This window comes from Mytilus trossulus, chromosome 4, assembly GCF_036588685.1.
Source record: "Mytilus trossulus isolate FHL-02 chromosome 4, PNRI_Mtr1.1.1.hap1, whole genome shotgun sequence".
NCBI lineage: Eukaryota > Metazoa > Mollusca > Bivalvia > Mytilida > Mytilidae > Mytilus > Mytilus trossulus.
Genome location: NC_086376.1, coordinates 69,258,635 through 69,285,975, shown reverse-complemented (window position 1 = coordinate 69,285,975; position 27,341 = coordinate 69,258,635). Strand labels below are relative to the sequence as shown.

General features: G+C 30.9%; 1 protein-coding gene and 1 long non-coding RNA gene across 2 annotated transcripts in view; one reads left to right on the top strand and one right to left on the bottom strand.

Annotated features, from left to right (window-relative positions):
• LOC134715837 (sodium- and chloride-dependent GABA transporter 2-like) overlaps positions 1 to 27,341 on the bottom strand; it is a 64,653-nt gene that overhangs the window by 16,505 nt on the left and 20,807 nt on the right. Inside the window, exons 2-7 of the mRNA XM_063578337.1 lie at positions 13,686 to 13,820; positions 13,263 to 13,392; positions 11,375 to 11,410; positions 8,124 to 8,256; positions 6,468 to 6,644; positions 5,546 to 5,652 (exon numbers count right to left, since the gene is read on the bottom strand). Of these exons, the coding sequence (XP_063434407.1) occupies positions 5,546 to 5,652; positions 6,468 to 6,644; positions 8,124 to 8,256; positions 11,375 to 11,410; positions 13,263 to 13,392; positions 13,686 to 13,820 (718 nt within the window). The remainder of the gene's footprint in view (positions 1 to 5,545; positions 5,653 to 6,467; positions 6,645 to 8,123; positions 8,257 to 11,374; positions 11,411 to 13,262; positions 13,393 to 13,685; positions 13,821 to 27,341) is intronic.
• Positions 6,552 to 12,050, top strand: LOC134715838 (uncharacterized). The gene is made up of 4 exons (XR_010106806.1): positions 6,552 to 6,651; positions 8,094 to 8,266; positions 10,478 to 10,557; positions 11,959 to 12,050. It is a non-coding gene; the product is annotated as an uncharacterized LOC134715838 (long non-coding RNA).

The following is a 27,341-nucleotide window of genomic DNA, read 5'->3' as shown; positions in this document are numbered from 1 at the left end:
CCAGTAGTCAGCACTTCGGTGTTGACATGAATATCAATAATGTGGTCATTTTTACAAAATTTAGAATTTTAAAAAAAACTAAGGATGTTCTTATCCCAGGCATAGATTACCTTAGCCGTATTTGGCATAACTTTTTGGAATTTTGGATCCACAATGCTCTTCAACTTCGGTGTTGACATGAATATCAATAATATGGTAATTATTTTTTAAATTTCTTGTTTTGAAAAATTGATTTTTTTCAAAAAACTCAGGATTTTCTTATCCTAGTAATAGTTTACCTTAGACGTATTTGCCACAACGTTTGGAAATTTTTGGTCTTCAATGCTCTTTAACTTTGTACTTGTTTGGCTTTATAACTATTTTGATCAGAGCGTCACTGATGAGTATTATGTAGACGAAAAGGGCGTCTGGCGTATTTAATTATAATCCTGGTACCTTTGATTACTATTTACAGAAGTTTGTTTTTATGGTAAAAAAGGTATTATCAAAGAATAAAAAAAAACTTCATGGAATTGAATAATCTCTTAAAAGAAGCGAGATTGGTAGCGTTCACATGGTAAGTTATGCGTGCCTCAACTGCTATATAAAACAAATTATTACAGCCAAGATTACTATAACACAGCGGGTGAATTTCAGGTTTGTCGACTTAACTGGTACCTACAGCTAAATATTTTTATCGTGTTAACACGAAGGTTATTGTTCTAGATAAAGAGGTTTAAATATGTAGAATGACAGCTTAACGTTCATTACCGACCTACCCATACGCATGGTTGTTTGACCATCAATAAATAATTATGGTTTATAATCTGGAACAGTTAGGTCAATGCCGGACAAGAGATTAATGAAATATTTATTAGTTTCTTGTTTATTTCCACTCAATAAATGTCAGTCCTAGTTTCGACAGTTACATAATTATCTATTATTATTATAACATCACGCTGAATCAATGTAATGAACCTTTGATCAAATTACGTTGCTTATTTTCTTTCTGTCTAGAACTATGAATAAGCTATGTACTATACAATAGTCTTTGTAATTGTAATACCAATAGATGAAACGTTCATTGTAAGGACAACACTTTACGTTATTACGTGATATAGAATATTTTCTATTTCTCAAGATTATTTGGTGTCTTCGTGAGAAGAGAGAGTACCTCAGAAGAAAGGATTCATTTTTTCAGTCTCATGAAGGAATTCGAAAGACCAAAAACTACAAAACGAATAATCATGTAGAACTTGAAAATATGATCAGCTACAAAAAGGCCAGTTTTTTATGAGTTATATTCTGTCAAAGACTTATTTCAGCAATACCAGATTTTCAGTAATGTGTACAGAAGCTAACAAGGCAATATGGTGCCAGTTTTCTAGTAATCTCCTGAGATGAATATTCAGTTCCACGAGACAAGTTATCTAGTAGTGTTTTAAGAGAAACAACGAAGTCACTTTTCCAGTCATGTGTACGAGAGAACTTTTTACAATGCGGCATAGTTTTGCAGTAGCTATGTAAGACAGGACTGAGTTCAACGAAGCCAGGTTTCAAATAGTGAGAACAATAAAATTAACGGTACCAATTTTCTTTTCGACAATACATGTCTCTTCAGTGATGCTCGTGGCCAAAATATTTGAAATACAAAGCTTATATAAAAGATGAAAAGCTATAAATCCTTAAGGTTCAAAAAGTATAGCCAAATCCGTGAAAGGAATCAGAGCTTTGCATGAGGGAGATACATTCCTTAAATTATAATAATTTCTAATATTTTGAAACAGCAAATTTTAATAACACAAAAAGCCGTATTTTCATGCTAAAGTACACTGTGGCCAATTTCTTTTTTTTTTTTAATCAAGGGCCATTTACAACGCACCCACTTATCTGGTAGTCTAGTTACGAGATTGTAAGTTACAACGGTTTTACAGTAATGTGCACAACAGGACAATGCTTTGGAAGCCAGATTTCGAGTAGCTCTGTTAAACATGTTGAAGAGGGAACTCAATTTCAACAATGCTAGATTTATAGTAGTCTTTTCAAGAGGGATCGGGTACAATGGACCGTGCGCCAAGTTGTGTCTTTCAATATTAGTCTAACCTGGCCATCTTTCAAAACATATTAAAAAGGATGTTTTCCATATTTAACAATAGCCAATGAAATGTACGAAACAGCAATGTCAATTCTTTATATAATAACACTTTAAAGCAAGAACAGTAGGGCGATGTATATACAAAATAGCAAAATTACCAATGATCGATATAATGAAATCGTTAGTTATGAAAAACTTTTAATGCTATATCGCGAAAAATATAACTAGGCAGTCAATGTTGCAATCCTTTTCTTATAACGCTGTACAATGTAACGGCCTTTGACAATAATAAATGAACATTGAATGGTCAATATATCATCGGAAATCAATGTTGACAGGTCCATCTTATCCTAAATTCAAATGAGTATTGATTAGTTTGGATCTTTCGTGTATTGTCATATACAACAACATCACGACAATGTCACATATATCTTATGTATTTCTTTTTTGAAATAGTTATTTGTTTTTATAGTGTAATACATGTCTATGTTGATGGCTATACCTCAACTTTGGACAAATTAACATATTATGTCTGATTGTTTAAGTCACACGTTGTTGTCAATATTATGGAATGCTAAGACATGTATGAGACTATCACACAAGAAATAGGTATTATTATCTATGAAACAAGGTCAACAATGAAATGGCTGTACCAAGTCAAGAATGTTCGTTTGATGTGTTTAAGCTTTTGGTTTTTCATTTGATTATCGATTTCCCTTTTTGATTTTTCTCGGAGTTCTTTACAAAAAAATATATATAACTTTGTATTTAATCAAAAATCTCACGTAATAAAGACAAAGACCACCGCGACCAAACTAAACAGAAAGCTTAACAAAACTCCGCACATTCTGCATATACATATACATGTATCGAATGCCCCATCAACCTATAGTTCGGTCGTAAAACGTAACTATGTGTTTGCATTTCGTTAAAATATTTATATTTTGAGATTATTGAAGAAAACAGACAAAAAGGGATTAATTGAAAAATGATATTGCCGCATTTTATGGGGTCGCCATCAACTATAATGCAATCTTTTGTTTCCGTCTCTTGTAAATTATGAACAAGTATTTTATGACCAATATGTCTAGAAAGTTTGTTTCTCCAATCCATTTTACAGCCTTTTAATCTTTTTTTGTTTCGAGCTTCACTGATGAGCATTTTGCAGACAAAACGCGTGCCTGCCACAAATACAAGATTTCAATCCTGGTATCTATGATGAATTTATTTGAACATGACTCCCCGTCTTTTATTTTCCTTGTAGTTTTTTTTGTGCCGTTTTGTGCTGTACAACTTTGTACCTTTTTCACGATCGATCTTTTATATCTAGGGGTTATGTATTCAGGTTTAGTTTTCTGTAATTAGTTAATACTTCAGTTTCTTTGTGTGTATCTCTTTCATATTCATTTGATAAAATTTACTGTTTGCAATAGCATGAATTGTTCTATATAATAAGAATGTTCTTATCCCGGGCATAAAAACAATGCCGTATTTGGCGAAACCTTTTCAGCTTTTGATCTTCAGTGCTGTACAACTTTGTACTTTTTTCACTTTCGATCTTTTATATCTGGGCGTCACTGGTGAGTCTTGTTTGGACAAGGCGCGTTTTTGGCGTATTGAATTTTAAACCTGATGCTTTTTGTTAATCTATTAATCATGTTTTTCTTTGTCTAATATGTTCTCCTATTTATTTGTATTGTAGTCCTGTAATAGTATGTTGTCATTTCAATGTTATATTTAATTTTGCCATTAAAGTGCGAGGTTTGACATGCCATAAAACCAGGTTCAACCCACCACTTTTATTCCCCTTTAAAAGTGTCCTGTACCAAGTCAGGAAGATGGTCATTGTTATATTATTGTTCGTTTCTCTGTGTGTTGCATTTTAACGTTGAGTCGTTTGTGTTTCCTCTTATTTTTGAGATATTGAAATAAGACGTGGCACGGTACTTGTCTATCCCAAATTCATGTATTTGGTTTTCATGTTATATTTGTTATTTTCGTGGTGTTTTGTCTGATGTTTGGTCCGTTTCTGTGTGTGTTGCATTTCTGTGTTGTGTCGTTGTTCTCTTATATTCAATGCGTTTCGCTCGGTTTTGGTTTGTTACCCGTTTTTGTTTTTTGTCCATGGATTTATGAGTTTTGAACAGCGGTATACTACTGTTGCCTTTATTTATTCTTTAAATTCATGCATGTGTAACCGAAGAAATATTCTTAAGAAGCTGTTCGAACTAATTCTACAAAAAAATTTCGCTAGAAGCACATATTATTACAAGTTACAAAACAAAACATCGACCTATGTCAGAAAATACCAACTGGTTACCAGGTTGTTGTAAATTTCTAGACAGTCCAAACTATTGATATGCAATGTAATTGACGAAAGTTTCTAAAGAACTACATGTTAAACACATTGCATAGACACTATGATAATATAGTATGTAATTCAACCAATTATAGTTGAACTCATCATAAAGACCAGGATCGATTTTTTGTATTTGCGCCAGAAGCGCGTTACGACAGACTAATCAGTGACGCTCGAATAAAAAAAAATGACCAAATAAAGTACGAATATGACCATAACAATAATAATTCATGTCAACAGAGACGTACCGTACCGACTACTAGACCCGAGGAACAAAAAGTCCGCCAGCGGTGTCATCGACCCAGTTGTTGTAGATAAACTCGTCATAGATACCAGGTATGTTTTAACCAAAAAAAGAATAACACTCTTCCATTTCTTATCGTTGAGACTTGGGGTTTTCCCTGTGTTATAGTCATATTATTTAGGAGTTTAAAAATGGTTAGTGAGAGTAGTTGTATAATGGGTTCTTGTTTTTTGGTTATAAGTATATATGGGTAATATATGTACGTGAAATACTTTGGCGTTTTAAAAGTTGGGGTTCCGTTATATAATATAAAGAATATTTGTGTTTGTCATTTCATCGGAAGTGCTCACGTTAACTATGACAGTCAGTTTGCAGTGTATTATAACATAGCAATGTATGATCAATATATCAAGTTTGATTTCAGTCCATTTAAATGTGTTGGACAATTGTGTTTGTACTTTGAATATTGTTGCTATAATATGCTGGTTCATAATGTTATTAAACGTTGCTTGCTAGAAAAGAGAAAAGTTACTGCAAGCAACTGAACATATTCCTAGAGTTTTGTTTTATTTATCAGACATAGGACTTTAGTAAAGAAAGTTTTAAATTCGGACGAGCATAGCGAGGGAGAATTTAATAAAGGGGTTATCAAAAACCATAAAGTTAACAACTTCATTAACAATGGAAAAAATCGAAGAAAACCCAACACTTCTTACGCCACTAACGATTGAGCATCATGAGCTTACTGGATCCTGGTGAACACAAGAACTGATAAAGAGTAAACATTTCACGTTCTTATACACATGCTTATATTTATACAAAATAACATGAAGCTATATTATACCACATATAATTGTCATATACTTACGAATTGACAACCACTTTCTTGTTATAAATTCTGGTTCCTAAAAGTGGTAGTACACCGGACCACAAACCAATACTATTCATGTGCAGCAGAAGTGCATCAACCCATAACTACAATAAGAATAATGAATGTCATTGTTAGTATATTCATATTACACGAATACAAGAAATTTATATCTGTTTTGCTTTCTCTCTATCGATTTTTGACTTTTGAACACCAGTATACTACTGTTGCCTTTATTGATATTATATTGTTCAATGTAACCATTTATCTTGTCCTCTATACAGCGTTGCTCGCTCTCGTCTCATATGAAATATACTAACCCCGTATATGTTGCATTAGGTCACTAGCACACTGCAAAATTAAGACCGTATTTTGTTTCGATATTGATATTGACATCGACCTTGGTCTTTTGAAAATCATTGTCTCATTTGCAGTAATATCACATCTCATTATTTCGTAATGACTGGTATAATGTACACAATGAAAAATATAGTTTCTGTCAAATGAAGGTTGTTTTCAATGTGTCTGTTGTCTATTCATGTTTACACATCAGATATTTTTTAGAATGATTGTAGATATCCTTATGAATATTTGATGATATATACTATTAGTGCCTGTAATGAACAGCAAAGATGAAATAAAATGTTATATAACGGCAGATAATTACTTTTTTGAATATTACAAGAATGTCAAAGATAAATTATGAAATTTTGTAATTTAATATGTAACAATATATAACATCTCCTTGCTAAATTATGATTAAAAAGTAGCTTGGAAATTATGTATTTTAAAGTCGTGAGCTTCAAGTGATATATGTAACAAGAAATGTGTGAGACTTCCTTAAGTGACAATATTGTGGTGTGTGTAGTTTTTCTTTTTTTCTTTTTTTTGGGGGGGGGGGGTGCTTCTGTGTATTTCTTACTTCTGGTGATCCCAGATGAACAACTGATACTGTCCTGACGTCTTGGATTTCAGTTATTTCATTTTCTCCAGTCACAACGTAATGGCGGGAATAACTGATCAAGTTGTCTTTCAATCTTCCATATACCAGAACTACCAGCAACAAGATAAAGGCTGTTGTTGTCAGACCGTATACAGACTGAAAAGTATTATAAAAATAATGTGATGTCACTGTATGCCTTTTTATCTCATTTTAGTCTACATGTATTTCTGATCAACTGATGGTATTCTTATTTTTCTGATATTTGCTAAACCCAATTTAATAAAAAAAATCTATTTTGCTTTAGATTGCACGAATTATTCGTGCAATATAGCATCATAGTTATCTAACCACTCGCTCAACATGGGAACGGAAGTGACGAAGCCCCTAAACGCACGAATAATGTTCACTAACGCGAAAAAAAATTACGGAAATGCATAGAAGCTCGATAGCATGTGCTAGCTCGATATAACATCTGTCAATGATTTACAGACAGCAGAACCTCGTATAACCGCATCTAATAGAGGAACCGGTTAAATAAAAATTCATGTTTCAGAGAGTATTTTTAAAATAGAACAAAAACGCAAATGATCTTTGAGGACTTTATCTGAAAATAAAACAAATTGGAAAAATACAATTTGTATAACACGACTTATTATTGTAAATCATCTAATTATACGATTGAAAAGGAGTAGGTCCAGTAAGACCCCTTTTTGGCCCAAAAAATATAGCAGTTTTACAAAATTGTTTCAATATAAACTTTACGTTTTTTATTGGACAGTAGAATGCATCTTCTACATAAATATAGGCTGTTTTTGACAATACAATGCAAATGTATCATATATATAATTAACTCATGCTAAATTACTGAAATCTTCACAATTCTAGCATTTTAGTTAAATTTTAGACGGTTTCCGTGTAAAACGAAAGTGGCCGCATTCGTGTTCATCCTTAATATTGAAATTTAAGTTCTATTTGAAGATAATACATAAATTATATAAAGGTTGAGGATGAACACGAAAGCGGCCACTTTCATTTTTGACAAAAAAAATCCATAAAGTGTCATTTTTTGGCATATTTGGTAGATTTTTCATATTTTAGCCTAAATTGGGTCGTTTTGTAATGCCTTATCAGTTTAAATCTTTCACATAAACTCATTTAATCAAATGAAATGGACACTTAAGTGTTAAAAAAGTGGTCAAAAATCTTTCGTCAGATGAACCCGAACTTTGAGGCCAAAATCGGTTCTTACCGGAATTACTCCTTTCTCTGACATGAAACTTTTTTTTTGTTATATTCTTACTTTCACCAAAATATGAATAAACCATTTTTTTTTTCATTTTATTTATTTCTTCAGTTATTTATAATTTAGAAATGATAAGAGTTTGGAGACCACAATTCATAATGGACCTTTAATAACTGATTGTCAATATTTTGTACTTTTTTTCTGCTTAGAATACTTATGACTTCATTTTTTAGATATTTAGGGAAACATCAAATAACATGTCAACTGTTGATTTTTCTGAAAACATCATTAATTTCGATTATATATTGACACGTAAAATTTTGTGCTTGCAAGATCAGGTAGCTGTTTCTTTCTTGCTTTAGTGCAATACAATCTAACTTTAAATGTATAACCTTTGCAAATACAGCTGTTCCTTTAAATGTCAGCAAGTAGATGACTATCCACGTGGCTAACAGACAGAGCAGAAGATACCATACCAAGTGACCAGGCTCAGCAATACCATCTGATCTCTGCAAAAACTTCTCGCTGAAACAAAGTAATTATATTTGATTAAAAAATTAAATGCTGAATCGCAGTCACTTAAAAGTTATGGGTTGTCCTTCGACAAATCAATATGTTTCTAAGTTTTACGTCATATAAACATTAGTATACGCATTATGTAAGATAAAAGCAGAGATAGTTTCTCCGTTTTACGTCATAACACACTCGTTAACATTTGGGGAGATTTTGGCTAAAATTGATTTCGCCAAACTTGAACTGTGTGCACTTTTATTTTCGTATCGCTTATCACTTTACAATTTTAAATACTTTTTTTTTTTAGATTTTTGTCATATCTTAAGTTATATACTCCTTTAAACTATGCAAGATGCAGTTTGATGAATAAAAACTAATTAGTTCGTAAGCCGTCCTTTAAATGCCCTATGTATCGCCTTACAATAGAAAAAAAAAATTTTTTGATTCGGGCATAGTGAAAGGTTATTTTCAGCGAGCTAGGTACTTTGATCTTACATCCAGTAACCGCAAGCTTTGAATTTTTTTAATACGATTAAACATTGTTATTTAGTTTGCGTTTTAATCTAACACGCCAATCATGTAAAATCAAGTTGGTTTACTATATTGATTTTGTATATGCAAAATAAAAAGATGCTGTATGATAACCAATGAGACAACTAAAAAGTACGTACCAAACAACGATGTGGGGTACAACTTTCAAGGAACTGTTTGCTCTTTTAAGTATGATAGATATCTGATCGAGATTTTTAAAAGAGAAAGGAGTTTGACTATTCTAAATATAGATTAACCCTGAGGCTGCAATATAGACAAGTCATAAACTTCTTCCAAGTCGGGAACTTTGTGAGTGGATGTCATATGTGATATCCGAATGTTCTGTTATAAGATATCTGATGGGTTTTGTTAAATCTATTGTCATTTTTTATGAAATTAATTAGAACTGGGCAAATGTATAGGCCCTGTCGATTGTTGCCAACTATAACAGTTTGTCCTCTATATGTTTCATTTTGGTATGTTGCTATCTCGTTGGCATTTTCCCTACGTCTTTATTAATTTAACAACAGGCTTAAAAAATTACATTCCATGTCGATTTAATTTTTGCTTTTAAATAAAGCTCAGCACAACCGTTGTGAATTGGACAATTAGTGTACATGTGAAAAGTTTAATCACAAAAATGCTGAACTCCGAGGAAAAATCAAAACGGAAAGTCAGTAATAAAATGGCAAAATCAAATGATAACACATCAAACGGATGGACAACAACTGTCATATTCCTGACTTGGTACAGGCAAAATCAAATGTAGAAAATGGTGGATTGAACCTGGTTTTATAGTGCTAAATCTCTCACTTGTATGACAGTCGCATCAAATTCCTTTATTTTTACAACGATGCATCAACAAAACAGACATAATCGGTAAATAGTCATATTACAGCAGTCATCACTGTGTTACAATCTCAAGACAAACAAACAAGCACAAAACAAGCACAAAAAGCATCTATCAGATTAAAAACACATTCATTGTTTCGAGTGTTTGGCGTCAAAAAAAATGTAAATGTCACATAGGAAAACATTTTGTCGTTCAATGTATATCAAAACAATATAATTTTACATGGGGAATGGGGAACGGTTATGTGCAGGGTTTGAAAAAATCAAAAGTTATGTTAGAATTCATTTCAAAAACAGACCAAGATTTAAAATTATCCAGAAATTCTTAAAGAAATTTTAAAAAATCCATATATATGGTTAATACTACGCGAGTAAAATAATTTTGTCGTTTGCCGTTCAAAGTATTATCAAATTTATAATATTAGAACTAAAGCATAATGTCTGGATCTTTAAAAGTATAAAGTCCCGTTATAAGAACCAAAGAATCATAAAGTTGCATATACAAACAACACCAGCAAAAATGAAAGATAATACAAACACATAGACGGGATGTATAAGTACCGAGCCACGTCAAATGGATATCACATAAAACAGACCAAACAGTAAACGTAATATTAATAACAAGAAATATTTCTCCACGTTTAAGATAGTTATTCTTATTTTATATAATCGATGATTGCAGTGGGTAGAATCAGACATACAAATAGATTTTTATGTTCGGTTGATAACCTTTAAATAAAAAAACACTAATCTCTTCTTGCATAACCTTCAAATCAGCGTGTGTTCTTCCGTTAAGGGATAATTGTATTATTCTCATCTTCAATATTCTTCTGTAATTTTTTTTTTACAGTAAGTGTCACGAACAATTCTGGTGATCCAATTGATGCATATAAGTTCATGTATATTTTAGTATGCAAGTGGTCGTGTTACGTAAGTCTAATACAAGTATTCTAGTAATTGCATTGGTATTGATGTTATTGTCTCCTACAGTAAAACGGTGGAAAGTGTCTGGTAATGACTGTTACAAAGATATGATCTGAATAATAAAAGTCCGATATACGGCTGTTTTTAACACCTTAGCTATTCTTCAAGAGATTGTTTTATGTATCTTTATTCATTTGCATTTATGTAGTATAAAAAAAACTGTCATTGTCGTTGAAGTGATAATTTCATATGTGAATGGTTTGAAATATAAAAAGGAGATGTATTATGATTGCCGATGAGACATAAATTTATATGCAGTAGGCAGTAAGAATTTGAAAGATTCAAAAATACTAATTTTATAATCGGGATGTTGTATATGTTTAATTAGTACTTTTGTGTTTATAAAGTAATTTCGATTGTTGAAGTTTTCATAATTGCATGAACTCTGTACATATATGATCAAAATAGGGGAAGCATTTACCACATAAATATGTTTTGTTCAACAAAGTATATAAACACGAAACCCTTAACCAGAAATAAGGTTTCAGTGACGCCTTCAACAATGAGCAAAAGTCAATAAAACCACATATCTACCTTATCTGCAAATAGAAATAGAATAATATCAAAACATTTAGCAGCTTTGGCTTTTGTGCAATTTCCATAAAAAATTGTAGCCGGTAGTTAAAGACATTTCGCGGTTTGTCAAAGAAAGAAATAATGCAGATGTCATTTTATAATTAATAAAGAACCGAGCACCCTACAAATGAAGGTATATATAACGTCTGTATTATAGGCAGGATAAACAGTAATCTATAATACTTACTGGAAATATCTGTTAACATCTCCATATTCTGTTGGTCTGTAAAATAAAATATACATGTATGAAATGTTGTAGTCCTATTGTGACATTTTCAAGAGAAAATATAATCACGACAGCCTACCATTTGCTGTTGTTCTCTATCCATTCAAACATGAGCGTGCAATATCTTTTGGTATTTCACCAGTGAAAATATCCCATGAATTGATATCATATAGCGTTAAATAGTTTGCAATTAGGATGTGTATATACAATTTGTCAAACTTGTCCAAAAAATTCACGAATGAATTAAACAGAAACTTCCCTTAAATAAGATGAAAAAAAAACATCAAGATATAAAGAGATAGGATAACCACTGCATGGCAAGGTTTTTGACTTGATGCATATAGATTTATGACGGAGTTTTATATATTTTAATGTCCATCATCCCCTACTATCCGGATGACTAAGCTTGTCCAAAGTGTCTACTCGGGACAATATTCTTAAGCTTTAACCGTAATCGAATAACCCAATCAGCTCTTCGGAAAACAAAGAGAAATATTTAAAGTTCATGAAACTCGAAATACCAAAAAGAAAAATTGTTTTTTCAGAATATGAAAAAAAGGAATTTCAAACCTGGAATGATTACCGAAATGTAAATGTTTCAACCAAGGACCAAGAAGAGGATAATGGAAATATCTACAAGTCACTATAAATCAAAATACGGTATAAACAAAATCCTTTATTCTAATTTTATTTGAAAAAAAGGAACGGAAAACAAAATCATCACACTAGAATTGATAATATCACCAAACATTAGGTTAGAGAAAGTTTTTCAATTGGGAAAGAATTGTGTGGCCGGACTGTCATACCATTTCCATTTTTATATTATAGCTGTTATTTATGTCGGTTGGTTCCTTTCTCGTTGACATTTATCCAACAGCTCCCTTAATTGTCATCTATAACGTGGCTTTTAATCAAATTTCATGTTGATTTTCGATGATACTCGATTATCTTTAATATTTACTCATTAGTACAAAATAAGAATATTTTAAAATGAAATTATATACCTTTACTTATGAATTGATGTACCGTAAAGCGAAGACGTCAGATTCAAGAAGGCTGAACATGGCGTGTATAAATTGTAAATACGTAGTATAAATGCTTGAGGGTTTTATGTAACTGTTTTAGATGTAATAACAACAAAAATTGCATCAAATACAAGTAAAAGTAAAGTAGGATCTATTTTAGAAACGGTACATTTTAACATATTTATAAGACCATGAACAGTTTACACGAAATTACACCAAATATAGCACTAAAACGGCTAGATATATATAATCTTTGGTCTGAAATAACTTTGTCTTTTTATGATAACATTAAGTTAGACGGGTTGGCTATTTTTGTCATATGAAAATGAGTGAACTAATTAGTATGAGACCATTAGCGGTGTAAGTTTGTAATTTATTGGCTTATTCATACTTGCACGAATATTTACGTGATAATACTAATGTACTTATCATTGTCGTTTCAAAGCAAAACATATGAAATATAAAACTGTTCCTATTGAACCTAAATATTTCTGGTCGTAGAAGTAAGATCGTGTAGGAAAGTATCAAAAAGTCGGCTTTAGTTATGCCTTGACTTATAGGAATATTTAAAATGTAGATACAGAACGGGGGCATCGTTATTTTAGGTAAGCAAGCATCAATAAGGATATAAGTATAAATACATGTACTGTTTTTGACATGCTGAACAGCATTGATTGGCTTTTGGTTGCTGTCATATTGCTCCATGTTCAGTTTTCTATCACGTTTTTGTATTTTAATTTATTTTTTTTGGCCAATGTAAAGTACAGCATGTTCAATAATTTGCTTAACAGGAAGATGTCTCATGCATATAAAATATTCCTTACCTAACAACACTGGTGTTGCCACTTCTAAAACTGTCGAAGGAGACAAAGGAAAAGTAAAGGCTGTAACTCAGTTCCAATCCTGATGTTAAACATCGTATAAATGTCATTACCAGAAGAGCCACAGCGCCTCCTGTAAAATAAATTAGTTTATTTTTGATTTCATTAATCTAATTTTGATTGGTAAAAAACATTTTATTATATTTAGCTTGTTATCATTTATTTTCTACTACAACCTTCAGGTATTAACAATGCCATGTACTTTCTTTATCTTTTAGTCTCCGGTGGAAAGATATCTCATTGCTTATCATGCCACATCTTCTTATTTCTATACGTGTTATTTAATCAGTTTCAAATTGATGAGACTGACTAGAAAATATAATGCCGAACTTCTGCTGTCATAGACTATGTAAGTAAAAAAAATACCTTTTAAAACTGGGATCAAATTGCTGAAGATCCCAACTATTCCGTGTCTGTAGATAGCTCCAAGCTTTATTTGAAGGTAACATATCGGAATGCATATCAGGATCAGCAATACATAATACGCCACTAAGAAAAGAACTGAAAACATAAAACACATTTGTATAGTATGTCATAACATATGTAAATAAGTTGATTGTTGTATGTGCAATGTATGCATATCCAGGACGTGAAGACATTTTAAAAAAAAATCAGACAAGTAGGCTCTGCTATTGTGTTGACGGTTATGAAGTGCGGGAAATGAAGGATTCAGTTTTTGCACGCTCTTTAGAATACAGTAAATGTTTTATTTCATTGAAGGTAGTTCAATTACACTTACGTTCTTGTATGCCGGAAGTACTCTAATTTATGTTTATTTTTAAATAATATTCTATTTAAAAAAAGAAGGTTTTTAGAGTATATTAATGAAAACTGGCTGTTTTATCAAATCAAGGAAGGTAAAGAAAAATTAATCAAGTAAACAAAATAAAATAGGAGATGTGATTTGTTAACTAATTTCTCGATTTCCAACCAAAGACCAATTATTACAAAGATGTAAATAAAGGCAACAGTAGTATACCGCTGTTCAAAACTCATAAATCCATGGACAAAAAACAAAATCGGGGTAACAAACCAAAACCGAGCGAAACGCATTAAATATAAGAGGAGAACAACGACATAACACCGAAACGCAACACACACAGAAACAGACCAATCATCAGACAAAACACCTCGAGAATAACAAATGTAACATGAAAACCAAATACATGAATTTGAGATAGACAAGTACCGTGCCACGTCTTATCTCAATATCTCAAAAATAAGAGAAAACACAAATGACTCAACGTTAAAATGCAACACAAAGAGAAACGAACAATATTATAACAATGACCATCTTCCTGACTTGGTACAGGACACTTTTAAAGGGGAATAAAAGTGGTGGGTTGAACCTGGTTTTAAGGCATGCCAAACCTCGCACTTTAATGGCAAAGTTAAATATAACATTGAAATGACAACATAATATTACAGGACTACAATACAAATAAATAGGAGAACATATTAGACACAGAAAAACATGATTAATAGATAACAAAAAGCATCAGGTTTAAAATTCAATACGCCAAAAACGCGCCTTGTCCACACAAGACTCACCAGTGACGCCCAGACATAAAAGATCGAAAGTGAAAAAAGTACAAAGTTGTACAGCACTGAAGATCAAAAGTTGAAAAGGTTTCGCAAAATACGGCATTGTTTTTATGCCCGGGATAAGAACATTCTTATTATATAGAACAATTCATGCTATTGCAACAGTAAATTTTATCAAATGAATATGAAAGAGATATACACAAAGAAACTAAAGTATTAACTAATTACAGAAAACTAAACCTGAATACATAACGCCTAGATATAAAAGATCGAACGTGAAAAAGGTACAAAGTTGTACAGCACTGAAGATCAAAAGTTGAAAAGGTTTTGACAAGAATGGCATTGTAATTATGCACGGGATAAGAACATCCTTATTATATAGAATACTTAATGCTATTGCAAACAGTAAATTTTAACAAATGAATATGGAAGAGATATACATAATGAAACTGAAATATTAACTAATTACAGAAAACTAAACCCAAGTTTATCACAAAATAGACACACATCCGAATCAGTTCAGGCGTCAACGTAATTAAAAAAATTGTGACGTCACATACGATGGCGAAAAGGAAGAAACGTTAACAAATTGATATTAGTATAATATATAGGATAACACTTCTGTTTCCGACAGGCACTGTATATGTGTGTACTTCTTGAGTACATTTTGTAAGTTTGTTTGGTATTTCACATTCATAACTATTTTTTTGTATTTTTTTTGTATTGATATTTCTTAACCTGATTACATACAAAGAATATTTTAGAGTTGACCTGTTTCTGATATTTTCTGCCATGTGCAAGAAATGAACTATGTCTTAAAATTTTCGAAAACTGTATAATCAAATCTTAAAAGAAAAGAAAAATTTGTAAGCGCCCAAATACATTAATATTGTATCCGAATTATACATTTATAAAAGAAAGATAATTAAATGTTTCCGCTCTTCATACTTAAATTAGCACACAGCCAACGCTTGTATATCCCATACAACTATAAAACGATACATTCAATACATTCAATACAGATAAATACATTGTTTTATGCTGCAACCATGAAATTTCAATTTTCTTTTCCAATGTATTGCCATGCCATTGTTTTGTGAAGCACGTACTGTCTAAACTGTTTTATTCTATTAGGAAAATAGAACTATTAAATGCCTCTTCATTGTCGTAAATCAAAAGTACGGATTATTATGATATATACACGGACATGGGACATATTAAGCTATTATATGGTTATGAACTTCTTGATGTTGTTTTCATTTCAAAATAGGATATGATAAATAAATAATGAATACTGTGATGTTTAAACTGTGAATATATATGACGTCAGCCCAATGGTAAAATGAACGAATCAGCTTCACATGACCGTTAGTTCATTTAATTAATTTTGTAGAAGACCCTGAACTATTTTTATTTTTTTAGTGTAGGATTAAGAAAATGTGCTAGGATTGCCAATGAGACAACTATTTTACATAGTCTTAAAGAAGGGAATGAAACCAATTACTAGTTACAGAAAGTCCTTAAACCATGAGAGATAAAAAAAAAAAAAAAAAAAAAAAAAAAACCATATATAGTCGTCTACAAAAGGGCCCGAAATAAAATATATTCAACCCTATCTTGAAGTTTTGAACCTTAATACGTTCAAGGAAATTGCCAAATAATTTTTGTATGTTTCCGCTCTTCATACTTAAATTAGCACACAGCCAACGCTTGTATATCCCATACAACTATAAAACGATACATTCAATACATTCAATACAGATAAATACATTGTTTTATGTTGCAACCATGAAATTTCAATTTTCTTTTCCAATGTATTGCCATGCCATTGTTTTGTGAAGCACGTACTGTCGGAACCGGTTTATTCTATTAGGAAACTATAACTTTTGAATGCCTCTTCATTGTCGTAACTCAAAAGTACGGATTATTATGAAATATACACGGACATGGGAACATATTAAGCTATTATATGGTTATGAACTTCTTGATGTTGTTTTCATTTCAAAATAGGGATAAGAACATTCTTATTATATAGAACAATTCATGCTATTGCAACAGTAAATTTTATCAAATGAATATGAAAGAGATATACACAAAGAAACTAAAGTATTAACTAATTACAGAAAACTAAACCTGAATACATAACGCCTAGATATAAAAGATCGAACGTGAAAAAGGTACAAAGTTGTACAGCACTGAAGATCAAAAGTTGAAAAGGTTTTGACAAGAATGGCATTGTAATTATGCACGGGATAAGAACATCCTTATTATATAGAATACTTAATGCTATTGCAAACAGTAAATTTTAACAACTGAATATGGAAGAGATATACATAATGAAACTGAAATATTAACTAATTACAGAAAACTAAACCCAAGTTTATCACAAAATAGACACACATCCGAATCAGTTCAGGCGTCAACGTAATTAAAAAAATTGTGACGTCACATACGATGGCGAAAAGGAAGAAACGTTAACAAATTGATATTAGTATAATATATAGGATAACACTTCTGTTTCCGACAGGCACTGTATATGTGTGTACTTCTTGAGTACATTTTGTAAGTTTGTTTGGTATTTCACATTCATAACTATTTTTTTGTATTTTTTTTGTATTGATATTTCTTAACCTGATTACATACAAAGAATATTTTAGAGTTGACCTGTTTCTGATATTTTCTGCCATGTGCAAGAAATGAACTATGTCTTAAAATTTTCGAAAACTGTATAATCAAATCTTAAAAGAAAAGAAAAATTTGTAAGCGCCCAAATACATTAATATTGTATCCGAATTATACATTTATAAAAGAAAGATGATTAAAGTTTATTTAGCTTAAAAGAAATAACCGTTTAAGGAAACCGTTTATTTAAAAAAAAAAATATTGTATCATTTATGTGAAAAATGACTTTTTATTTAGTGTCGTCATGGAGAGATGTTTTATCAACGTTTATTCAAGAACTTAATGCTTCTAGATATAGCTTTATTTTTGGGAATTTAAGCGTTAACAAAACCTCATTTTGTATGTTTCCGCTCTTCATACTAAAATGAGCACACAGCCAACGCTTGTATATCACATACAACTATAAATCGATACATTCAATACAGAAAAAAACATTGTTTTATGCTGCAACCATGAAATTTTAATTTTCTTTACCAATGTATTGCCATGCCATTGTTTTGTGAAGCACGTACTGTCTAAACTGTTTTATTCTATTAGGAAAATAGAACTATTAAATGCCTCTTCATTGTCGTAACTCAAAAGTACGGATTATTATGATATATACACGGACATGGGGTCATATTAAGCTATTATATGGTTATGAACTTCTTGATGTTGTTTTCATTTCAAAATAGGATATGATAAATAAATAATGAATACTGTGATGTTTAAACTGTGAATATATATGACGTCAGCCCAATGGTAAAATGAACGAATCAGATTCACATGACCGTTAGTTCATTTAATTAATGTTGTAGAAGACCCTGAACTATTTTTATTTTTTTAATGTAGGATTAAGAAAATGTGCTAGGATTGCCAATGAGACAACTATTTTACATAGTCTTAAAGAAGGGAATGAAACCAATTAATAGTTACAGAAAGCCCTTCAACCATGAGAGATAAAAACAAAAACAAAAACAAAAAAACACATATATAGTCGTCTACAAAAGGGCCCGAAATAAAATATATTCAACCCTATCTTGAAGTTTTGAACCTTAATACGTTCAAGGAAATTGCCAAATAATTTTTGTATGTTTCCGCTCTTCATACTTAAATTAGCACACAGCCAACGCTTGTATATCCCATACAACTATAAAACGATACATTCAATACATTCAATACAGATAAATACATTGTTTTATGCTGCAACCATGAAATTTCAATTTTCTTTTCCAATGTATTGCCATGCCATTGTTTTGTGAAGCACGTACTGTCTAAACTGTTTTATTCTATTAGGAAAATAGAACTATTAAATGCCTCTTCATTGTCGTAACTCAAAAGTACGGATTATTATGATATATACACGGACATGGGACATATTAAGCTATTATATGGTTATGAACTTCTTGATGTTGTTTTCATTTCAAAATAGGATATGATAAATAAATAATGAATACTGTGATGTTTAAACTGTGAATATATATGACGTCAGCCCAATGGTAAAATGAACGAATCAGCTTCACATGACCGTTAGTTCATTTAATTAATTTTGTAGAAGACCCTGAACTATTTTTATTTTTTTAGTGTAGGATTAAGAAAATGTGCTAGGATTGCCAATGAGACAACTATTTTACATAGTCTTAAAGAAGGGAATGAAACCAATTAATAGTTACAGAAAGCCCTTAAACCATGAGAGATAAAAAAACAAAAAAAAAAAAAAAAAAAAACATATATAGTCGTCTACAAAAGGGCCCGAAATAAAATATATTCAACCCTATCTTGAAGTTTTGAACCTTAATACGTTCAAGGAAATTGCCAAATAATTTTTGTATGTTTCCGCTCTTCATACTTAAATTAGCACACAGCCAACGCTTGTATATCCCATACAACTATAAAACGATACATTCAATACATTCAATACAGATAAATACATTGTTTTATGCTGCAACCATGAAATTTCAATTTTCTTTTCCAATGTATTGCCATGCCATTGTTTTGTGAAGCACGTACTGTCGGAACCGGTTTATTCTATTAGGAAACTATAACTTTTGAATGCCTCTTCATTGTCGTAACTCAAAAGTACGGATTATTATGAAATATACACGGACATGGGAACATATTAAGCTATTATATGGTTATGAACTTCTTGATGTTGTTTTCATTTCAAAATAGGATATGATAAATAAATAATGAATACTGTGATTTTTAAACTCTGAATATATATGACGTCAGCCCAATGGTAAAATGAACGAATCAGCTTCACATGACCGTTAGTTCATTTAAATAATTTTGTAGAAGACCTTGAGCTATGTTTAGTGTAAGAGTAAGAAAATGTGCTAGGATTGCCAATCAGACAACTATTTTACATAGTCTTAAAGAAGTGAATGAAACCAATTAATAGTCACAGATAAAAAAAATAAAAAATAAAAAAGATGTATTGTCGGCTACAAAAGGGTCCAAAATAAAATATATTCAACCTTATCATGAAGATTTGAACCTTAATACGGTCAAGGAAATTGCCAAATAATTATCTTTCTTAACTATTTAGTTCAAACGAAATCCTTTTAGATTTTGACATTGAATATTGCGTGAAATATCTCATTACGGACAGTAAATACAATACAACTATTACTGTGATTCCGTGCTGTAAGAATGTTCAGTAATTTGTTATGCAAATATAAATCTCCTCGCGTATTGGATTTATTGAATCTATAGCCTTAAGTAAATTATGTGTTCATTATATTAGTATCAAATCACAAAAGTAATAATATACTATTTGTAATTCGAAAAATTGACTCGCAGATAAAGAACTTTTCTTGCATATACATAGCCTTTATTGTATCATTCAGGAATTCATCCTCATATGTTGATGTACTTATTGGTTCCGTTTTCTGACGAAGCTATTATAATTGGTTAAAAGTAAAAGACAGAGATCATTTTGACCAAAAGAAACAAAAAGACAAACTACAGTGCATTCAATACTACCGTACACAGAAAAATAAAGATTGAACACTATGAAATGCTTTCAAAACCTTTGGCAGATATCATTTCATAGATTGTATGATCTATCAAACTATAATTATCATTTCATAAACGTTAACATGTGTTTGCATTTCCATTAAAAGTAACTCAATTCTGAGATGATTGAAGAAAACAGACAAAATTAGAAATGATTGACAAATGATGTTGTTGCGTTCTTTCTTTGTAATTATTAAATCTTCTAAGTCGTCATCAACTAGTATTAGACAATCTTTTGTTTTCGTCGGTTGTAAAATGATAACCAATCATTTCGTGAACAGTTTAACCAGAAAGTTTGTATTTCCAAGCTAAGATATATATTATCTGTTATTTGAGGCGGCTGAAAGACGACACTGAAAATGTTAAATTCTATACAAGTCTAAAATGAAGACAGCCTTAGAATGCCACTGTTTAAAATTTATAAATCGGTTAGGAGAAAACAAAATCAGATAGCAAACTAAAACCGAGGAACAGTGAAAATTATTTAACATTTTAAACTTAAATTTTGTTGACATATACCGATTATGTTTTAATGGTAGAATATTACTAGTACATGTATACTTATCAATTCCATCATTTTGGCCTTGTGCATAGGGATTTGAGATGACACTGACATCAGTTGGGTTCATAGTTACACTGATACATCACAGGGAAAATATTTAGTATTGCATTGAGTATGTAATTTCAAAATTAAATAAAATTAAATTTTATATCGGTCTGAATAGCAGAAGCCAATCATTCAGTGTTCTCGCTTGTCACATTATATCATATTTGTTTTCCATGTTTGTTCTGTTAAAAAAGTCAGCAGTGAGTTTTTCCCTTTTGGATTGTAGTATATTTGTCATGTCGGAACCTTTTATAGCTTTCTTTTCGCTATGGGATTTTCTCATTGTTGGATGCCCTAGGTTGACCTATAGTTGATAACTTCTGCGTCATTTGATCTCTTGTGAAAAGAAGTCACATTTGCATTCAAACTACATCTTCTTATTTTCATATCAATAATAGTCCCACTGACAAGATATATGATTCTCTGAACTGGTCAAAATACTAAGAGAGGTGAACGATTCCAGAGCGACATTCAAACTCAAAACTGAAAATAAATTGACAAGGAACTTCTACCCTAGGAATACATTACATTAACTGTATTTGCCAAAACCTTTCATAAATGTGGGTCCTCAATGGACATAAACTTGGTACTTTATATGGCCTTAACATTTATTTACGAACTCTTTTGTAGACGAAACGATCGTCTGGTGTGCACAATTTTGAGCTAGGTTTCTTTGATATTATTATATTACTCTAAGTTAATTTTAGATGAAAGCATGGGCAATACTTAATAAAGACAAACGCGTTCCTTTAACTGAACTTTTTCTATCAGAATTCAAATATAATTGAATAATGTTCTTTGTTCGTCTTTTCTACATAAGTCTTTGTGAAGGAATGAATGGCAAGAATAAGTATTTTATGTTCTTTGTTTCGGAATCCCGAAGGCATACATTTTATCTTTCGATGCTGATTTTGTGATCATAAGAATTGTATATGAATCTACCAAGAACGATAAAGAAGCTCAAATTAGATCATAATTTACAGATTGATCTTAGAGCGTAGCATAAATAATATAGTTCGCCTTGATTTACATCGTTATATATGCCAATAGAATTAGTACAGAAATATGTAAAGTGACTGTAGTATTTCATTAAGAATGATAATTCTGCAGAAATGATTGACATTACAGCATACCTAGCTGACGGCTCGATATTAAATTAATTTTAAGTCACATTCAGCTGCGCATTTTCTGTCAGAAATCGGGTTCATTCAATAACATATAATATGTCTCAAGTCTATGATATGGAAGGAACAATGGTTCAATAATGTCTTTGCCACTTCTTCGATTACGAATGGTTTAAACAACGTTTTTGTTATGTATCACTGACCTTCATCAGATATGTTCCTGATTTCGTTACTAAAAGCCCGTCCCCATTTCACGAAAGTGACATATCGAATACGACTTGTTACCAGGTTTGTACTTACATGAGGAACACGACGGTGCCATATTTGGAGACATCTTACCCTTCAGTAGCACCTGAGATAACCCCAAGTTTTTTAGGGGGGTTTGTGATACTAAAATCGTTATTTTATTTGTCTTTTTCGTTTTTAAGTCATGAAGTTGTCAGTTTATTTTCGATTTATTAACTAAAATGTTTCTCTGGTATCGTTCGCTCCTATCTACTATAAAGATTTGTAAAATAAAGCATCTAAGTTCATTTATGAAGCCAATTGAAGCCTGCCTCTGGATGCAGAATTTTTCTCAAAGTGTTGAAGAACAAGTGGCGGCCTTATGCTATTTTATCTACTCTTTGGTCGAGTTGCCTTCTATATGACCCTGTTTTTATTCTCAATTGAATTAATTCAAATAATAAAGATTTGTAAAAGAATTATAGTCCATTTCAGTACATTTGTATATGTTGATTTAAAGCAAAAACAAATCGGAAATTTGACCCTTTTTTTGCAGAAGTAACTCATTAAAATCTATATTCTCATTTCATTTTTTCTCATCTAGTGATTAATAATAAAAAGCATATGGCCAAACTGATGCTTTATGTTATCATTAAATTCCTATAAAACGTTCAAAATCATAAAAGATTTTTTTTAAACGTACAGAACGTGTAGGACAAACCATTTACTAATGACCATTTCTGATAAATGTATTTGTTAACATTTATGATCATAAAGATGTAAAAGCACTAATGAATTAAAATTTCAAAAATATAATTTACCTCATGGGTCCAAGCATTAAACGTCAACGAGTATCGTGTGCACTTGACTATCTTAAATTTATCAATTAACCGATTTTGTTTAAGAATAACCTTTTTAAATTTCATTAAATCAATTTACGACTTCATTTTTATGTAGTTTGTCTGGATTATTTTAAAATACTTCATTTAAATGCAGTTTTATTTTACTCTTGAGATGAAAAGATAAATATTTCAAATAGATTCGTGCGGGACGGAAAGATTTAAAAAATTACGTCGGGATTTGTTTTATATTTGGGAACACCGGATAGATTCTTTATTTTCGCAGGAATTCGGAATTTACACTTATTGTGACGAGGGAATTTATGATTTTTCGTGATTCGAAAACGAGTGTTTAATATTTCCGGAATTTGGGATGACATCCTATCATACCGCCCCTCAATTGTGTACAATAGCATTATGGGATGCGTCAAATTTTTTAATCGACCTTTTTCATCCGGGTACCAAATCAAGTAGCTATACATTTACTTAACATTGCTGTTTATATAGTTTTCCCCCAACATAACAAAAATGAAACACGATAACAAACAAGGATGTCATTAAATTTAATCGTATGATAACGTTCTTGATTCTTACAGAAACTTCTCTCATGATAAATCGCAAATTTTGTTAAACTAGAACACACCCGTGATATCACGGGTCCGTGACTGAATTAAAGTATATAACTATGCACAAGCCTTATTTTAGTATTATTATTGTCATCTGATAAAGTCATGCCGATTATAAGATACACAGCTTTTCTTTGCTTTCAAATCTTTCTGTTTTGAACCCGTCGAACTGGAACTTATCAATTATTGGTAATATTAATTATTTGGAAAACAAAAGGTCCTTGAATGGAGTACTTTTTAATCAACAGCATTGTCCTATATTAGTTATAAATAAAGTTGAATTCTTTGATTCGCTGTTTTACGTTCATGCCCACTAAAAAATTGAAAACTGTACCTATATGCCTTATTTTTAGTCCAGATATTTAGTATTTGTATTGTTATCCTAGAAAGTCTTACTGAATAAAATACTACAATAGGTAACAATTTGACAATTTATTAGTGTCAACCCTGTAATTATGACCCGTGTATATATAGCATATTAATCCTGAATACACCGTTTGGTGGTGCACCTATCAGATGCGGAACGTACATATAAGGTAATAGGAAACAGGTGAATATACTATTGGTATCGGTATCGGACTCGACCCGGAACTTCTTAATTATTGGCAATATCAATTACGTGGAAAACAAAAGGACCTTGAGTGGTGTAATTTTTAATCTACACCTTTGTACTATATTAGTTATATATAAAGTTGAATTCTGTGATTCGTCGTTTTTACGTGATGACGGCTGAAAAATTGGACCTCGTAATTTTAGTATTATAGATATTCATACTTCTATTGCACAAGTAATTGGTTCTTAAATTCTTAAATTCAACATTTGTCGTGAGTATATGCATAAAAGCTGAGAAACAAATAATATACAGCTAGACATATCGCAGACCTTTTAATTAGAAGTTTAGAAATTATAGTCCGCGCAAATTTTCTTCTTAGAACCATCCACCATCAAACGATGTTCCGCATGATGCACCAATCCCTTACATCTATGAAATGCTCACTATTATAACAACTAGAGTTTGCATATTAGTACGTCTTTAACAAATTTTATAGATAATCTACGTTTTCCCATTTATAGTTGCAGAAGACATTGACCCTAAATAGTACTTATATTGTTCTAAAGTAATTTTCTTAAACAAGATTATTATTTTTGTTCAATGCATTAACTTTTGCGTATTAATTTATTTCAATCTGATTACCAACCAGAATATTTTCAGACTGATCTTTTTTGCCAGGAGCTAGTAATGAACTATATGACAAAATATTTAAAACTGTATTATCCAGTCTTTTAAAAAAACATGCTGCAAGAGACCAAATTCAGTGTTACTGATTACACTGTAAAAAAACATGCTGGAGACCAACTATATTGTTACTCCATTACACTTTATAAAAACATGCTGTCTGTAAGGGACCAAAGAAAATGTTACTGAATTACACTTTTAAAGATAAAACAGTTGAACTTATTTAGCAATAATTAATAACTGTTCTAAGAAAACATTTATTATTATTGTATCATTGTTGTAAAAAAATTCTACTTAATTAGGGTCGTTATAGAGAGCTGTGTTATTTACATTTTAATGTACTTTCATCAACAAATGAATGTTTCTAGGTATAGCTATATTAGGGATTTTAAGCATTGATCAAATCATATTTTGTATTCTTCCACGCTTCATATTAAACATTAGCGCACAAAGTCAACGCTTTTGAAAATTACAAGAAGCATCTAATTCTTATAAACGAACTTTATCATGATACAACCATGACAGTTCATTTGATATAAAATTTTTAGTTTTGTTTTTATGTTTGCTTTCCTGTGCATTGGTGTGGCATTGTCAACACGTGCTGTCTGAACTATTGCATTGTATTTGAAAATATAATATAATTCTGGAATGCCTCTCGATTGTCGTCACTCAAAAGTACGGATTTTTATGAAATATACATAGACATGTAATGTTATTATTTGAATATAAACTACTCCGCTCATTAAATTGTCTGAAATTCATTGAGTTATGTTGTTTTTATATGAAATCGAATATAATAGATAAATAATGAATACTATCAGATTTAAATTGTAGATTTGTTTTTTTAACTATTTTGATCTCATGATGAGTCTTATGTAGACGAAACGCGCGTCTGGCGTGTAAAATTATAATCCTGGTACTTTTGATAACTATTGATATATTAGACGTTAGTCCAATGGTAAAATGTTCATTGCCCCAGTGTTTAAAGATTTGGTTAATTTTGTATAAGACCTTGAGTTATTTTCATTGTAAAAGTAGGAAGATATGGTACTAGTATGAGAAAACTCTCCATCAAATGAGTTCAAATGAAGTGAATTTAAACAATTATCAGGCAAGGTATGACCCTCAATCATAAGAAAACCCAATAACGTATTGTAGGCTATAAAAGGCACGTACATGAAAATATCCAAGCCTTTTTGAAGTTATGAAGCATAAGACGGAAGAGGAAATTGCAAAATAATTATCTTTCTAAACTATTAAGTCCTAATAAAATTTTAGCAATCCTTTTAATGTTTGACATTGACTATTGCGTGAAGTGTATCATCACAGACAGTTAATACAATACAGATAATGTTAGGTTTCCGTGCTGTAAGAATTTTAAGTAATGTAATTTGTTATGCAAATTCCTTCACGTATGTATTGGATTTATTAAATCTATAGCCTTAAACAAATTATGTGTTAATCATGGTATAACCCAATCATCTTAGAAATAGCATTCTATATAAAGTAAAAAATTGATTAAAGTAATTTTCCTGAATTCACCAAGTGTTATTATATAACTCAGCATTTTATTCATTTACTTATGTCCCTCAGATTTTTTTTAAATGATTATTTGTATTTAGAAAAAAGATAAGGACATGCCAATGACTTATACAATAAATGATTGTACACTTTAAAAAGCTTTCCAAACATTTTGCATATATTATTACATAGATTGTATGATCTATCAAACTATAATTCCTTTGAAAGCTTTAATATATATTTTCATTTCCGTAAAAAGTAATTTAATTTTGAGATGATTGAAGAAAACAGACATAATTAATTTTCATATAAATCTAAGCCTCACGGATAAGAAATATGTTCATGTTACTATTCTTGTAAAGTCAATAGCATATGCAGGACTGGAAAGAAATTATCACTACTCCAGAGCTTTTATTAATGTTATAAATTATTTTATGTCGTTTTCCAGTTCTTCATAAATTAATTCATTAATAATTGGTTTGTATAGCACTAGGTGTCATATTTATTCATAAGTAAAGTAGCTACAGTTTATTTTCATCAACAAATTTATTATTCTCAAAATACTTAAAGCGAAGTGTAAGATAACGGAGGGACTTTAAAACTCAAAAGTCGAAAATAA